Genomic DNA, 18,733 nt, shown 5'->3' on the forward strand with positions numbered 1-18,733 from the left:
GGGGATGGTATCGGGAGGTACTTCTCGGCGGACGGTCATGTGTTCGGTGGTCGTTGGGAACAAGATATCTTGGTGGAGGCCGATAAGATCTCCTATCCCGACGGCTGCTGGTACAAGGGAGTTTTGGACTCCCAAGGGTACACAGGTTCCGGTCACTACAAACCTTCCTCACTTGGGGATCCTGGACTGTGTCTTCCTCCAGAGTCGGCCTCTCGGTCCCGTTATTCTGACTGACGTAGACGGACACCCGTGGCAAGGTGCTGCGACCCCTGGTACTCTCACACTGGTTTCCCAGAAACCACTTCTTCGACTCGGAGGACGCCTTGTTTGAAAGCTAACAGTCTCTCAGAGAGCCGTGTATCAAGACGGAGTACTACTAGGAAATAGCAAGGTATCATTGGATGTTAGGTTATCAAATGATAACATTTGAACAAAACCTGTTTTTTATATACTATATTTAAAAAATTGTTTTTTTATTCTAAGTGTTGATAGGCCAATAAATTAAATCGATTTTGAGAATTTAAAATTGTGTTTAAAGTAAATAGAAGATTATTTTCTACGGAATGTTTTGTTTAACAGCACCACTTTAATATGACTCATGTACCGACCGTAGAACTGTGGGAGTAGTAGTGATAGGTCTACACAGCAAATCAATGTGTTAAAACACCAGGTTTATTAACATACCTATTTGGTTAATACATCAACACTACTATGTCTTCAGTGTACAATAACAATAACGCTGTCTATCACGGGATTTACAATGTCTAAGATATCGGGAGACATACAATACGACTACTGGAACCACATCTGGTAACTGAGGGGCCAGTGTCTCAGATCATCGCCTCAGAAATTCGGGTTAAAATCCCATTTGTATATCCGCATCCTAACAATAATCTGAATATAGCCAGAAGTAATGTGATAGTGTTTCTGTTTCTGTCAAGATTCGAAGAATCCACATAAAAACTAACATACGGTAGCGAATACTTTGACATTAGAAAATTAATATTGGCTATAAATTAATTTAACAACTAATCTTCGAAATAAAAAAATATTGCTCACAAATACGATTGCTAGGGGCACAGATGCTTGTCAATTACTATTCTATATGGTTTGGGATACTTTTCACTACACTACAAAGGCCAGTCCTCTGGGCATCAACTTAATTTAGCAAATAGTGTTCCGTGTAGTATAAAATCACGATGACAACTAAGTCAAGTGGGTAAGTTGTGAAATTTCGCAGAAGGTGCAGGAATCTAGCGAGGAGGAAAGGGAAGAGAGATCAACACTCCCTGAAAGGAGGCCAAGGACTGACATATATCACCAGGATGCCAGGAGCGGTCAGTTGTGTAATTGGGTAGAGTGATGATGCCAGGTCAAGTTACACAGAAGATCGCACAAGGTCTTCCTATAAATTATGCAACACGAATACTACTAGTTAAACTTTTTAGAATTAAAAACGCTCAGTCAAAAAACGACAATTTAATTGCCCGTTGTTTATGTTTGCGCTTGTTCTGTTTTAAACTATTGTTATATTTATAATTTGTATTGACAAGGACCGAATCGGTCAGTTTTATTAATTGTAAATTTTTTTTATTTTAAAGGAAAATAACTGGTTATAATTTAAAAGATTAGCATATAAATAAAATCAAAGTATTACAAAAGAATAATATTGTATATTTTTACACACAAGAGGTATTACATATGAATCTTTATTCTGGTCTGTGTATGAGATTAAAATCCCTCATAAACCATTACAGACATGAAAGTTTCTAAATGAATTTGTACCCGGAAGATTTTTCTTTCTCGCCACGGAAAATGTTAGAAAGTTACACGGCGATGACGGCTTACATAATTTAATCAGAGTTTTAGAGTAAACATCCTCAGGGCGGGCGCTGTCCGCCAGGTCACAACCTTAATTGGCTCGGAATTTCCCACGGCGTGTTACGAGCAGAACTAGAACTGCGGAGAAATTCCCCGCTGTGGGAAGTGCCTGAACCTGTTGTGGGTAGACTTGCTGTGGGTACTCAAGGCCGGGTTACGACACAGACAAGGCTAGGATGAAAGCACGCCATGTGTAGCACTGAGAGGGAAAGTGCCGAGGCCGCCGCGACCTTCAGTGAAAGTGGTCAGATAAACGAGATGCTTTGATTTAATAATAGCTCTCCTCTCTCTACTGTTTTGAATATCTTCCTCGTATCCGATACCATCACTACACGACGTCGGTGCTTTGTCTCCTGTGAGATGGTGTGCTTGAGGTACACCCCTCGTTAACTCATCCTCCCACCTGTTTGTTTTCCCCCTGTCAAGTGACCAAACGTTATAACCGCCACGCGCCCACACCCTTGCAAATGGTTGCTCTTATCTCACACCCAGACGTGTTATTTTTAGCAGTGTTCCGGACTTTATTTCAGCAATATTTTTTCAGAATGACGGTTTACGTTGCTGTCCATAAAAGAAATAACCACATTGAGCGGCACTTTGTCTTCTCCATCTTTATTAATGCACACATCCTACTTCAACTTTCCTTTTCGTCGTTAGAAATCTTTCCGTGCGGTTCCTTAACCGCATATGGAGATTTATAGTATTTAATATTAAGGTGTAATTTAATAATAATGTTAATGTTAATTTGAAATGTATCAAAGCAATTGGAGTTTACTGTAATATCAATGCGTTATGCCCGCTTTCTTCGTAGTGAATGATTTTTTATCTTGGAGATAAAAGATTTAAAATTAATTAGAAATACTTTATAAATACATCTACCTACATGTCCAGTAATAATCTCCATTGTTGTAGTAGCTAATTTAAGCCATGTGTCAGAAATTATTTTTTTGTGAAAAAGTTAAATTTTTTGGCTAGTGCCATCATAACTATTTTTTTGTCCATGGTATAGCAAATGAAAATTGAAATATTGTTTAAAAATATGTACTTCTGTTTTATTATGTAATAGTTAAAATTAACAGTACATTCAGTGCACGCCAGTTTATTTAATCCGATTATTCCATGCCAACGTTAGTCAATATTTTTTCAAATTCCAAGATTTGCCCACAATACTGAATTTGAAAAGTCATCCAGCAATAATTACCTTTTTCATAATACATAATGTATTTGCCCTTGTCATAATAGAGTTTATATGGTTAATTGTTCTTTCTTTAGTAATTTACTCGTACCCTTGAAACTGTAAAAAACCTTGAAACGATTTTGCACAGTAACAAGCGAAGGTGCAGTGACATTTGTCATTATTCATATATTTATCAAAATCACTTGAATTACATTCACGAATAACTTGTCAAAACCTTATCAACTTCACAATCCTGCAATTGGTCACACGTAATCTGACTGTCAGGCAATACAGTGTCCAGCAGAGCTGTCAGGTAATAATAAGAGAACAAAAATTAAAAATCAATACAAATCAGATGACAGCATGCGCGAAAAGAAAATAAATTCGTTAGTTGCATTTAACAACTTAGTAAGGAACACCCAACGACATCTAGTGGAAATACGGCGAACTACGTGAACAGATTGCATGTAACCAGCGCTAGACTTAAGATCTGCTGATCTCTTCCTTACGTGGATAATACACTTAACACATTTTACAACTAATTTTACAACTAAACTAAAAAACAGAATTTTGTTAGATGATGATTATTTGTGTACCGCTGAAATATGATAAAAGTCCGAAAACTTCCTGTTACCTTACATTGTAGCTAGATTCTAAATCTAATATTTATTTGCTGTGGAAGTGTTTAATTCGCTATGTACAAAATTTTATTCATTCCGAATTTTCTTCCTTAGTTTTATCTAAATACTTCTAGGACGGGTATTTAATCGCACACTTGTGTCAGTTAACAGTACACAAAATCAAACATTAAACATCAAAGTCACTTCACATCATTGATGTAAAACAGAATTCTTGACTAATGGTAGGCAATACTCCAGCAACTAACTTTTCACGAAGTTTAATCCATTCTTTTGCTAATACTTTAATATAATTAATTATTTCAAAATTTAAATATATTTAAATATTGCATGTTCTTCTTAAATTGTCACATATTGAATTAAGGTCCCTACAGCAAATTCTTCATGTGATAAAATAAACGGAAACAATTTAGACTTAGTTAAGTTTTTTCAGCCTCACAACTTTGTAATCAAACATTTCATTCTTAAAACATGATAACAGTTTTTTTTACATTTTTTGTAGATAATCGTATGAGGAATAATTTTTATAATGACCTTTGTTGACCTCCAAGCCATAGGTTGCGAGATATTCGCGAAAAACTGATTTTCGTGACCTTTTGACCCTTATAACTTTTTTAGCCGGCACGATATCAATGTAGATTTTTCACATCTTCATTAAAACGCCATAATGAAGGTGTATACCAAAATTCAGCTCACTAGGAATTTTTCCGCAGATAAAACCTTACATGACTGGACTATAGGCATATTTCTATAAACGCTGAGGCAACTAATAGCAGGAACTGGGCTTATAATATTTTCATAGCAAAGAGGACGATAACATTCGAGGTCGGAGCACCTAACAGCCGAGTCGTGCCTTGTATAATGGAGGCTTGTTGCGGATTCTGTAGCCCCAAGCGCTGACATTTAAATATGATAGTATTGTTTTAGCGTCTCCTGACCTTTAGTCATCATGCTACTTCCGCCTATATCAGACAGGAACACTACTTCCTACTTCCCCTACACATCTCCACTGGTTTACCAAAACAGTTTATGACCATTACAATATAATATTTGGTGTAATGGAATACACTTACATACAATGAATATTTACACATGATTTTGATTTATATGTTTATTGTGGCATTTATTATATTTTAAAATGTAAGCAAGGTATTCGGAGAATTCTTAGCACTTGAAACGATTACTAATAGTTTAAATCATTGCCGTCATCAGATAGTCAATGACATTCAAGAGTTCATTAATTCCATCAAGTACTACACCTTCCTATTAACAGAACTTCAACTGTGTCGCGCGTGGAAAATACGTTCAAAGCGTTAACGATATTTAAAAGTTTTTAAACATACTGATAAAACGTATTTTGGAGAAAACGTTTGTTCAACTCATTGGCCACATTTAAGATTTGTCCTCATATCTCATTCCTTGAACTTGCTGGCTCACTCCGGTCATAACACTACTCAAAACACCATATTAATATTTAATTTTAGTTTTCTAACCTTATTCAATTGGATTCGGTGGTGCGTCTAGTTGGTTTCATGTATTAAGCTACATAGCTATAAGTTTTAAATCAAAGTTTATATATTTAGAGTTAAATAGGAAACACTGCATTTTATTTCAAAGAATAATACAAATTTTACAGGTTTTCGTATCATTGATATTGACCCAATAATCTAGTAAATTAAAGTTGGCATTGCCTTAGACAAGAACTCGTTGATTTCATGAGTTTCTTTAACAATTTGATGAAATTACTATGCATCATGTATTTTAAAGAAGCCTAGATATTTTTCAAATTTCTACGATCTAAGCCAATACTCAATAATGGCATTGTTAGGAATCTATCTGCTCTGTAATCCACGATTGGGGTGAGCCAATGTTAAGTATCAACATACATTTGTTTACTGATTAAAAACGTTATTTTTAATTGTACGAATATATTATTTAACATCAACCAATATTCTCAATTGTTTACTAACTTATATTTTTCATAGAATTATTTGTCTTTATTATTATTACTTATCATTATTTCGCCTCTGTTGGCTTTTTGTTCGCAACTCGCTCATTTCAATGATTGCATCAACTTTTAATATTCTACATGTCATGACGTGATCATGTTTATATTGTTACGTATTTGTTATTTATAAACTCTGCTTTTTATAATTAGGGCCCAACTGGTCTTTCTTGAAATTTGTATTTGTCTGTCTGTCCGATAGACTGGTACTTGTCTAGACTTGAGAGACTTGTCTAGGCGAGTACTTTATAGATTTTTGGGGCCAAAAGGTCAACATTAAGATAAAAATAAAATTCTTACGGTTTGTTTTGATACTGCCCTTATGGGAACCATGTTGGCAACGAGAACATCACCGAATAATAACATTTTAAACAAACTGAGTAAAATTGTTTGACATTTTATTATGTGACAGTAAAACTTGTGATGAAGTTGTTTTTATATATATTATTAGTGATGAAATATAAATGTATTTTTAGCTCGCATGTACATTTATTAGTATTATTCTGGTTTATATATATATATATATATATATATATATATATATATATATATATATATATATATATATATATATAATTACAGACTCTATTATTTATCTTTTTTATAGATTATAATAATTATTTGTTATATATTATATATCAGCGGGAACAAAAGGTGAAGTACGACCGAACAGAACAGACGTCAATAGATGTGGTATATACAGTTTTACACTCATACATCTATAGTTAAAAGTTCATGTGGAAAATTATTGGAATTTAAAATGTAATATTATTGATATCACAATCCAAACAAACAGCTAGAAGACCGCATTTGTAAGAGCTAGTTTCAAACCACAAGAGTGATTAGTAATGTCATTTTTTTAACTATATATCGTCAACCCTATACTACAAATGTAAGTAGATTGCTTGTGTAAAGCTCTTTGTCTAAAGTAAATTGAGTAGTCTTAGAATGTAATCTGTTATACGGATAAATCCACTGGTACTGTCAGTGTAAGTTGACTGGTACTGGTTGTCTGTTGGTGGCCTTTACTACAGGTATTTTCTCTGATGACCTGTTGTGATATCGACGCGAGTATTCAGATAGATAATGTTAAACTAGGAAGAATTAAGCTCTCAAAAGCAGAGGTGCTATTACACCCTGTATCTGTTAATATTCTTATCTTCTGAAGAGTTATCAGTTAAAATCAAGTCATTGTAGCTGTTGACTCTGTCGTGTCTCTACAGTTTGGAAACAACTGTGTTTTGTATGTATAAATGCGCCTTATCCATACACTTTCATGATACACTGAGTATTGAGAATGATCGAAACGGCTGTTACAGAACGGTGGTTTGTGAACCTTTGAAGGCAGGCGTCAATTCCCTCAACAGACTGCCCAACTCAATCAAAAATACCCCAAAGCTCAAGGACTTAAAAACTCGTCTGAAACGCCTTTTGACGTCACACGCATTTTATAACACAGGTAAGTTTTTAGCATTCGATTCGGATGAATTATCCTTTGTTTAAAGTGCGTTACAGTTGTGAAGTAGTTTTATCCGAAATAAAAATTATTTGATTTCAGCTATTAAAATTCCTCAGTTGATAGACGTTTGCACTGAATTGTGAGTGGTATAAAACCTTGTTAAATTATTGATATTATTATTGGACAAAGCAGAGATGAGGCGATATTTGGTACTGCAGTCTGGATTTCAGCTCCTTATGAACATGTTTAGACCAGAACTGATGGGGTTCATATCGTTGTAAACTCGTAGGATTCTATTTATTTTACATCAATCTCGCATGATTAATTTATAACACTCACTAAGCAACTTTCAAACGTAACTACTAACTCACAATTCAAATCAGAATGTTGATTGGATAATTTGTATTTGTATATAATCTTCTATTTGGTCCACCAAATAAGAACAAATCCTCGTGGGCCCAATGGATTCCTTCTCTCTAACGCCACTGCCGGAGACGAAGCTGCGACATCGGTGGACCTACAAGACAGGTGTTTTATTCAAGCACACAGGCGGTGGAGAATATTCCCATCTTCCGGGATCAGATGGCGAAACACCAGACGAAAATCAGTATTACTTCGTTAGCAATCTGGTATACAGAGAGGAGAAACAGCATTAGGACTTGAGGGCGCTCCCATCAATACTTGAAAGTAGAAAGATAACTCTTGGAATAAGAGTCAAGCAGGCAGTGGGGTTGAGAATTTTTTAATTTACGTCTTTTTCCTGCTCACATCTGCCTGTAGAGCTAACTGCCGTTAGGGTTTGACCATTTGAAAACCTTACATTTGGTTCTAAATGGCTATTGGTCTATATGATTAAAATAAACTGATTATGTCTCTTACACATTTATAACCTTCATAAAAATTGAAGTGTTGAGGAGCGAATTCACCCACTTAACAACAGTCTAAATAAAGGAATTCGCAAGAATTTGCTAATTATTTCTAAAAAAATCTAACATTCTAACAAAAGTGAGGAAAAAGATGGGATATCGTCTGACTAATGTCTTTGATACACTTGCCACTTTTAGTGTTGTATTGAATAGTTAGATACAGAACAATAGTGTCGCCAGCTAATCTAAAATAAAATTTAAAAAGTGATCCTGTGAAGCGGAATCTGTTAATTATCACCATATTTAACAAATTGTCATTTTTTACGTTCAGTTGTATTACCTTGCCTTGCATTGCATTCCCGGATTGGAATTAATTTTTTACATTGGGCAGCCAATCATTACATTATTAAAAGATAATCCCGGATTCATATTTTTTCGAATTTACATAATTTCTTGGTTTATAATTTACTGAGTTTTTTCTTTCACTCCTCCACTGCAGATTTCATTTTGTACTAAAAGAGTGTTGATTATTATTTTAAAGTGGTGTAAACGCTTGACTATTCTTAAATTTCTATTTTTATGCTCGATTATTAATTCCTTAAATAAATGTGACTGTGAAATAAAATTATCCCAAAATATACTCTGATTATTATATTTAAAAATCAATTTGTATTGTTTTTTTCTCCTACAAATGGATATGTTGACAAAATATAACAGCTTCATAAAAAAGTCTAATTTCAATACAACCCCATTAGTTTTATTGTGATTACTTGATTGAAAAAACTTAAAACCAATCCTGACAAGGTATAAGGTACGGATATACTTGTTACAGCGATATGACGTTAGTTCCACATAGTTAGTTCCCGGCTGTTTAAGAACAGCGGGCTTCCATTATATGAGTTTAACTACTACCCAACAGAGAGCAGACAATGTGAACACTAATGTACAACAGACAAGCGTGAGCAGCGCGCACAAAGCCGTCAGACAAAGATGTGCGGCGTCTGTGTGGACGTCGACCAGAGGTCCTGCGGCGCAGATCCTGCGCTCTGGTGAAAGTTACGTGACTGCAAACAATGTGTTAATAACAATCAGAGGTTTTATGGCAGTTTTAAGGGGTTAAGGTTGTATATCCTATGAAGTACACCAAATCGTAATGACGTGTTACGTGTAACATATAACAGAATTGAAAATAATGTCATGGAGTTATTTGTGGTATGAATCAAAAGTTACAATTAAAAATAATCCATTTCCGTTCGTTTGCCCGATACAAGTATTGATCCTGGTGGTCTGATGCACTCTGTATACACACAGATTAGTTTGTCAGGCATCATACTGATGATATTAAGACTTTTCTTCCGATCGTGGGAATGACAGACCATTTAGCTTTGCAATCAACCAGTACTACTATATAATAGGCTTAACTCTTATCACATAGCCCTTAAATTTGGTAGATACTTTCATTAGTGAAACCATTCCTTCGATCGCTTGTGTGATATTAAAGGCGGCAGGATTGAGAGAAGGCATATCGTACAGTATTTTAAAGTACACCTAGCAATGTTAGCTCAAAAGCTTTTTTTTGTTCTCTTAGGACAAGAAGCTTATAAATTGCACTTTGTCCTGTAAGAACCTTAGCGCTGCTTCCGGAGTGACAGGATATTTAGTATGGAAAGTAGGGGCCGCCTCCTATCGATATCCATGGGGAAGAAGGAAGAATTAGGGCACTAATCTCAAAGTCCCCGGAAGAAGGGGAGGCCAGCTCTGAAGCAGCCTATCCAGCCAAAGCAGGCAACCTTAACCATTGTTGAGGCTAGCAAGAAACTCTCGTAGTTTAGGGAACGAAGAGTCATTTCCCGCAGTAGACTAGACTTATCGAATTGCCCATGAACCCCAGAATCTCCACATTTGCGGTTAGTGATGTGCCGCTCCTGGACATCCATAGGGTTGCCCAGATTTAAGTGACACATCGGTTTTTACTGTGCTCAGTGGTAGGTTCAGCTGGAAGGTATAATCCAGCCAGAAGTTATCTCTGCTGGATAGTTCAAAAGCTTAGAGGAACTTTACATGAATGCAGATCGCCATACTTCTAACATCTTTGATTTTTAATGGCGCTTAACAGATCATTGGCTAAGGGTCATATTGAGTATGCCACCGACGTCTCCCTGCCTTCTTTTAGATGTGCTGGTTTTGTAGGTATTCTATAATTATCTAGTTAAGGTTATCAAATTTTATTTACATATGAATTGAAATTTATCCACTGAGTTTTATCAAAGCCTATCGCTTGTGTGGTTGGAAAATATTTATGTCTGTCTGTCCGCAAGATATCACAGGGAATTCTTAACATCTAAGATAGAGCAAGGAACAAGAGTACCCATGCAGGGTCTATGTAGGCTACATGTCGCGTCGGTGTCTGTGAACGTGCAATAAAACGCAATTTGCTGTTTTACATAGTAAACACTCGTGTATATTTATAAAAATATATCCATATTCATAGGATAATATCCTTAACAGAGGGATTACTATCTGCAAACGGAAAATCAATACATTTAAAATTTATTTTCATGGGTTTTCAGACGCAAGTGATCTCGGTTGGTGTCTACTTTTATACAAAGAATAAAGAAGAAAATTATTAAATTGTAGGAACTTTAAATCGTATTTATATATTTCAAATTAGCCATCGCGGTTGAGCGCCTAGCGCAGTCTCTCGCACTCGTTGATGACGAAAGCGTATTTCTATTTTTGCGTGTTTCTGTATTTATAAGCGACGCCTTTTGGATGCGATAGCTACGAGAGTTGAAATTTGGTTTGAATATCCATCTTTGCTTCATCCACAATTCAAGATGTCATCCAATGTTCTGTGAAGCGAAAGCGAAGCCTCACACATGACCCAAAGCCTGATGTGCATTTAACCTCGTTTATCTCGAGTTATAGTTCATATTATGTTTCTTTTAAAAACTCTATCTGTTATTGCATGATTTTGAGAAGTAAAAAGTTATTTGTTTTTAATTGCTTTTACCATTGCAAACTGTATTATCTTACACCATAATGTAGACTTTCGTTGTGGCTGTCAATTGGGTTAAAGAAACCCCACTACTGGAGGGGTTGCTCGAAATGTAGCAAATTGTCAGAGTATATGTTAGAGTTATTAATATTGTTATATTTCCATTACAGTGCTATTCAAGGAACTATGCTAATCTTTAGTATCATAGTTACAGAAGCTTATTATTTTATTCAATAAAAACGTCAAGTTCCTTGCTTCTCTTGTATTTTCTATATACTACTTTACTAGCACTGAATATTTTAGAAATGTTATGAATATGTTTTAGAAATTAATTTTTAGCATTGTTAATTGTTAATGGAAACAAAACATATTAACCATAATAAAGACGTAGTCTTGCAATTATATATTCCAAGTGCATTTAAAAATGCATTACGATTATCTGGAGAGTAGATGTAGCATGTACTTGTATGTAGGGGATCGTTACGTATGAACTTTGTAATCAATATTTATACATGAAATGTATTTAAAAAATTATGAAAATTAAAAAGAGTAAAATATATTCTAATGTTTACCTCTTAAACTAGGCGTATAAGCCACTTTGTTTTGTGTTTTATGTACACTTAGCAGTGAATAAAAAGGAAACAAAGATGCAACAAAGGCAATCTAATATCAACAGTTATAATCTAAACATATGTTCAACCGTATATAATCAATTGCACTAAATTTATGGGGTCCTTTAGAGGAAAATACGTGAAGCTAGGTGACTTCACCGTTGGACAAGTTAAGTTTGATTTTACGCTAGAACATAACCTTATAACGAGAAATCGACTCTGTGTCTGATGCGATCGCCTACCTCATTTATGAGGTCGTTGAGAATGTTTTAGAACAATTAGGGAAAAAGTCGACCTAATGTAATCAAGTGAATAACTTATATTGCTATTTCAACCAAAATTGTGCGGAATACTAGGTGAAAAACCTATGAAAAAAACCCAACTAGATACTGTATATCAATATCCACTGTATGACCGAAACATGATACAGCTCTCCCTAAAGGCATATATTCTCGTTATTCTACATCATAATGTGATTTATGTGATTTTCTTTTACAATGAAAAATTGCATCGTTGGCATGGTATTATAAATCAATCACTTTTCATTGACATTGGTTTGGAAAAATAAAATTGAATTTATTATGATCCTAATCCATTTTAATTTTATTTACATGTTCATACAACAAAATTTATAATTATTCACAATTTTGTTTCATGTTCAAAAATGAATTTAATAATATATATACTGTATAAGAGTATTTTACTTTTAAGTACTGAATAGCTTTATGAACTTACAGTACGTAAAGGTTATACATTAATTTTTCCTATATTTACTGTTTTTGAAATATTAAGGATTTTTTCCAATTTCTAGTTCATTATGTAATAGACCAGCCTACTACTTTCCATACTTAAAGCGTATAGGGAATAGGATCAGAGAGCGATAAGATATAACAAATCTACAACTTTATATAACAAAAATTTGTACAAAAAAGGAAATATTTACAAATTTGACAGATAACAAGAAGATGTATAGGAACATCAAGGATAAGGACCTCCATGATGTTCTTCTTCAGGTACACAGGCTTCGTGCCAGACTGGCTTACTGACTTTCTTCCACGCAGGAACTTGGATGTGCTTCACAGCTGGAACCTGCACTTGCTTCCAGACTTCCTTCCAAATCAACTCTTTCTTTGTTACCCATTCTTGCTTCTTCTCGGTTTTCCATATTTTTATGTGTTTCTCTTTCCATATTAACTTCTTTTCTATAACCCAAATTTGTTTCTTCTCTTCTTTCCAGATTTGCACCCACTCTTCTTTCCACACGAGTTCCTTTTTCGTGACCCAAATCTCCTTCTTTTCGGACTTCCAAATTTTCTTCCATACTGGTTTCCAAATCATCTTTTTAACCCACTTTCCTGAGGCTGAGCGGTCCCATCCATGCTCATCAGGAATCCACTTTTTAATCGTTACAGGTACCCAAACTTTTTTCCAAGCAGGAACTTGCACCTCTTTCCAGGCTGGCACTTGTTTTTCTTTCCAAATAGGTTTCTGTATTTTTTTCCAAGCAGGAACCTTTTCAATTTTCCATCCCGGAACCTCTTTCTTAATCCATTCAGGTACTTGAATAGTTTTCCATGCAGGAACTTGAATTTCTTTCCATATTGGAACTTGTACTTCTTTCCAAACTGGGACTTTTTCTTTTTTGGATTCAGTTTTCCAAATTTTCTTTTCTTCAGTTTTCCATACTTTAATCCATTCGTCTTTCCAAACTAGTTTCTTTTTTATTTTGCAGGATTGTCCATGACCACCCCACCCCCTCCATAACCTCCGCCCCCTCCTCCATGGCCTCCTCCACTCCCTCCATATCCGCCTCCTCCGCCTCCATGTCCACCTCCTCCTCCGTATCCTCCTCCACCTACGTCCCAGCCCCCTCCTCCTCCATAGCCTCCTGCACCTCCTCCATAGAGTCCTCCACCTCCTCCGCCACCTACATGTCCACCTCCTCCTACATCCCAGCCTCCCCCACCTCCTCCTCCATGGCCTCCTCCACCCCCTCCATATCCGCCTCCGCCTCCTCCATGTCCACCTCCTCCTCCGTATCCACCTCCACCAACGTCCCAACCACCTCCAACAGCTCCTCCTCCATGATCACCACCTCCTCCGCCTCCGTATCCTCCTCCACCTACATCCCAACCCCCACTACCTCCTCCATAACCTCCATCGCCACCCCCATGGCCTCCTCCTCCGTGACCTCCTCCCCCACCTCCTCCATGACCGCTTCCCCCACTACCATGTCCACTGGAATCCCACCCTCCTCCTCCACCTCCACCTCCTCCTCCATAACTATCTCCTCCGCCCCCACTTACATCCCAACCTCCTCCTCCACCGCCATTACTGGAGTCCCAACCTCCTCCGTTTCCTCCGTGTCCATCACCGCCTCCTCCCCCACTCCAACTATCCCCACCACTTCCACTTGAATCCCAACCTCCTCCTCCCCCGCCATTGGAGTCCCAACCACTGCCACCCACCTCCTCCTCCTCCTCCATTCCATCCTCCAACTCCATTTCCTCCATAGCCATTGCTTCCGCCTCCACTTGAATCCCATCCATTTCCACCGCCGCCTCCTCCATTGTTCCATCCACCTCCTCCTCCCCCTCCTCCGCCTACATTCCATCCACCACCTCCTCCTGAATCCCAACCTCCTCCTCCTCCTCCGTCTCTACGTTGAATCTGCGTGTCAACACTGAAACAGAGAAATGTATACATCCAGATTAGTCTACGTGACCATGGTAAGTAACAAGGCATGCATTACTTTGTACAATATGCTACTTCCATCGATGATACTTAAGTTTATTATTAGATACTAATTACCATAACTAAATTTCTTAAAAACCAATGTTTGTTCATATCGTAAATCTTTTAGTTTAAAACTTGATTTTATCGGACATGTGTCTGGTAAATCTGACAATTAAGTAAAAATGTATAAAAATTGATACTTATAATGTTATTTGTGTTCTGTTACTTCAAGACTATAAATAAATAAATATATATATATATATATATATATATATATATATATATATATATATATATATATATAATGGTAGCACATTCACCCGGCAAATGAGAGATCCGGGTTCGACTCCCGGCGGAGCAAGTACTTTTTGCGATTCAATGTTTATTGAAGTTATATATATATATATATATATGGTACTGTTACTGGGTAAAATGCATAGCTTTTATAAAGTTTGATTTAAAAATCATATAATTGGTGTTCAAAATTAAAAAAAAAATCAAATATACTTTTTAAAGGGGTGTAGCTGGACTGTGACGTTAGTGATTGGCCAGTACCAGTTCTCTCAAGTGTATTTCATGCTATACAGGTTTATAATAAAATCCTTGACCTTGCCCTCTTTTAGAAGTACGTTACACTACGTCATACAATTTGGCTTCGCTGAGGTTGGATACAAAATTTCAAAAGCATTCATATGCTACAATGACATGTAAAAATTACACATTATTATACTCAAATTGATTTAATCAGCGATTTTCTCATTGTTGTCATTATTACCTATAAGACTGATGTTAAAATATGCTGAATTGCACAAAATTGTATTTTTTAAACTGTTAATTTCACGTACCATCTGGCAAGAGTTTCGTTTGAAAGAGTAATAATTCTTAATAATATAAGCAGTTTAAGTTTTAATTTTGAACATTTTAGTTCTCACTCAAAACTGTTGAAGATAGACAAATGATTTGAATGTAAAAATTTTCTTGTTCCGTAGACGTTTAAAATGGGATAAACATAGTTTACAGTCCTTTAACATTTTTCAGTATCCACTTTAACTTTTTCCAAATATTTTATTTTTGTTTTAGTTCGAATCATTCTTCTTCTCTACGTTTAGGACACCTTAAGTGACTCACCCTGTATAAAGACTTCAAATTTGATCTATACTGAGTGATTTTGACAAGCCGTAACATTGTAGTCTACAATGTCGCGTCTGCCGCAGTCAATGTGTTGAAAGTGAAATTACATTATTCGATACCAGCCGTGTCGTTATTACCGGAATAAGTAAGAGAAGTGTAAATTGTGAGCAGGACCATTGTTTCAGCTTCTAATTGGTGGGGCTTTTACTGAAGTAATTGCAGCAGCAACCGTGACTTTAGATCATGGTAGTGATTAATAATGGAGAATATCTCTGAGGTCGAGGACGCCTTCGACACTTTCAGATTGTGACCACGTTACACGTTACTCGTGAATCTAATATATATACAACCGCATGTGTAACTGACTGACTGACTCACTCACTCACGTATACTAATTCTAACCTACTTCCAGATGAGTTAGAGACTTGAAATTTGGTACACAGATAGCTTTCCACGTGTAACCACCAGGAAAATCCCGAAAAGTGAGAATTTTTCATTTTCAACCCCTCAAAAAAATTCCCAAAAAATCGCGCATTCTTCACCCCTGCAGGCATTTTTTTGTAAGCCCGATAGCGGGCGAACCGTTGGAGCTAGCTCGGATCTGACGGAAAATTCATGGTCAGGAATGAAGTGAACTACAAAAAAGGTCTAATGACTTTTTGCTCTATCTTCCATGGTTAAGCGACAAAACGCTCGAACATTTGAAATTCCAGAGATTTTTTCGATAAAAATAATGTTTCAAGCCCGATAGCGGCCGAACCGTTGGTCCGTAGCTCAAATCTGATTTGACCCATCAAATTAGCAAATTGCGCGATCTACAGAAAAGGTCCAGTAATCTTTTGCCCTATCTCGATTGGTTTGGCCGAAAAACGTCATTATGTACAATTTTGTTGTAATTTTTACGCGAAACTTTTGTTTTTGGGGTCGATAGCGGCGAAACCATTGGTCGGAGGTCAAAATAAGACTAACGTTTTATTTAGGAAATAAGATGACCTACAAAAAAGGTCCAGTGACTTTTTACTATATTTCCCTTAGTTTTGACCGCAAAACGCGATTAAGTGAAAATATTGGACATTTTCGCCTAAAAATTTACATTCCGGGCTTGATAGCGGCTAAACGGTTGGTCGTAACTCAAAACAAATTTTAAACGTGATTTAGGAAATCACGTGATCTACAGAAAAGGTTCAGTGACTTCGGGAGTTGGCTGAGCGTTAGCTAAGCGTCAATAGTAGATAGGGACAGAGGAATATTTATTATGTTCACAGACACAATACCCTCTAAAAAAGGCCCAAGTGTGTCATTAACCCCCGGTAATATTAATATTAACCCCCCCCCCCGGGGATTTCCTGGTATGACCTGATAACCTCCTGAGTACATTCAACCCCCTGATGTGTTAACCCCCCTGGTAACATTAAACCCCCCCAGGGAATTTCCTGCCATGACCTCATGTCCGAATTTTACCAGTCACCAAATCTCTTAACCCCCCCCCCTGGGAAGATCCTGGTATGACCAGATAACCCCCTGGAGACTTATCCCCCGGTAACGTTAACCCCCCCTGGGAATTTGTTCATATGACCAGACAATATCCTGACGAAATTAAACCCCCTCTTGTCTTAACCTCCTTAACATTAATCACCCACCCAGGGAATTTCTCGCCTTGACTAGATAGTCTCCTGGTGATATTAAACCCCCTGTTCGACTTAAAATACTGCCTTGAGGTCGGTTTTTATTATGTTTATACTAAACAATTCAAGATAGCTGACCCGTGCAGACTTTTCTCCCGAGCTCATTTCTGGCTAAACCATAGGTCGTAGATCAGATCTGAGGGCACAATCGCAAGACAAAATTAAATTTCCAACAAGAAAGGTCCAGTCACTTTTTGTCGTATCTCTAACGGTTTAACCGCAAAATGCCCTCAAAGTCAAGAGTTTTTTCCGAATCCGGAAAAAAATCTATGAAAAAGGTCAATTTTTAAATCCCTTGTCATTTACTTAATGTCCGGACTTAACCAGTCACCGAATTCCGCTTATCCCCGAATTTGCAAGCGTTTACTTTGGGGGCCTGGGGGCGTAGCCCCCAGCGAGCCGAAGGCGAGTCTAATATATATACAACCGCATGTGTAACTGACTGACTGACTGACTGATAGGTGATACAAATTCTAACATAGTTCTAGAAGTGCTGGAAACGTGAAATTTTGCACGCACGTCGTCGCACCTATCTTCAAACCTCCGGGAAAAGTCTGAAAACCGGATTTTTTTACTTTAGAACCCCTCAAAAAAATTCCCGAACGGACCCCTGTTTTTGCCCTTGCAGGCTTTCCTTTGAAGCCTGATAGTGGGTGAACCGTTGGAGCTAGCTTCGATCTGACGAAGATTCATAATCAGGAATGAAGTGAACTACAAAAAAGGTCCAGTGACTTTTTGCTCTAACTCCATCGGTTCGGCCGCAAAACGCGATTACATTAAAATATTTTGAAATTTTCGCCTAAAAATTTACCTTTCGGGCTCGATAGCGGCTAAACGGTTGGTCGTAGCTCAAAACAAATTTTCAATGGGATTTAGTAAATGGCGTGATCTACAGAAAAGGTTTAGTAACATTTTGCCCTATCATCAACGGTTTGGCCGTATAACGCGTTTTAAAAGTATTGATTTTCTAAGTTTTACGTGAGATTTTGTTTTCTGGGTTTTATTGCGGCCAAACTCCTAATTTTAGCAGAGAATAAAAATTTTATTTTATTACTAATTAATGCGATCTACAAAAAAGGTCCAGTGACATTTTGCTCTATCTCCATGGGTTCGGCTAATAAATGTAAATATTTCGTAATTTCTTTTTAATAACTTTGTTTCTAGAGTCGATAGCGGCCAAACGGTTAGTTCTACCTTAAATCTAAAAACTTTTATGGCTATAAATTGATGGGATCTACAAAAAAGGTAATGTAACTATTTGTTGTATGTCCTTTAATAAGCCAGAAAAACGCTATAAATAGCTAAATATTTGTCGTAGATTGGCAATTTTTGGAGTTTTTAAATTATTATGTGACTAATATTTGTGTAATTCATTCCAGATTCAGTTTGCACTTGCTTTGCTACGTTAACGAGTGAATACAACTCCACATTAGAAACTGGCTGAGCGTTAGTTAAGCGTCAATAGTAGATAGGGACAGAGAAAGATTTTATTATGTTCACAGACACAACACCCTCTAAAATAGGCCCAAGTGTGTCATTAACCCCC

General features: G+C 36.7%; 1 protein-coding gene across 1 annotated transcript; it reads right to left on the reverse strand.

The window, feature by feature from the left end:
- Nucleotides 1-12,523: 12,523 nt before the first annotated feature.
- LOC124369255 lies at nt 12,524-14,205 on the reverse strand. The gene is made up of 2 exons (XM_046827191.1): nt 13,495-14,205; nt 12,524-13,429 (listed from the first exon to the last, which is right to left on the reverse strand). Exons 1-2 carry the CDS (start codon nt 14,203-14,205, stop codon nt 12,614-12,616), a joined length of 1,527 nt encoding a protein of 508 aa, XP_046683147.1. The 3' UTR covers nt 12,524-12,613.
- Between the last annotated feature and the right edge of the window lie 4,528 nt (nt 14,206-18,733).

The sequence above is a fragment of the Homalodisca vitripennis genome, chromosome 1 (assembly GCF_021130785.1).
Source record: "Homalodisca vitripennis isolate AUS2020 chromosome 1, UT_GWSS_2.1, whole genome shotgun sequence".
NCBI lineage: Eukaryota > Metazoa > Arthropoda > Insecta > Hemiptera > Cicadellidae > Homalodisca > Homalodisca vitripennis.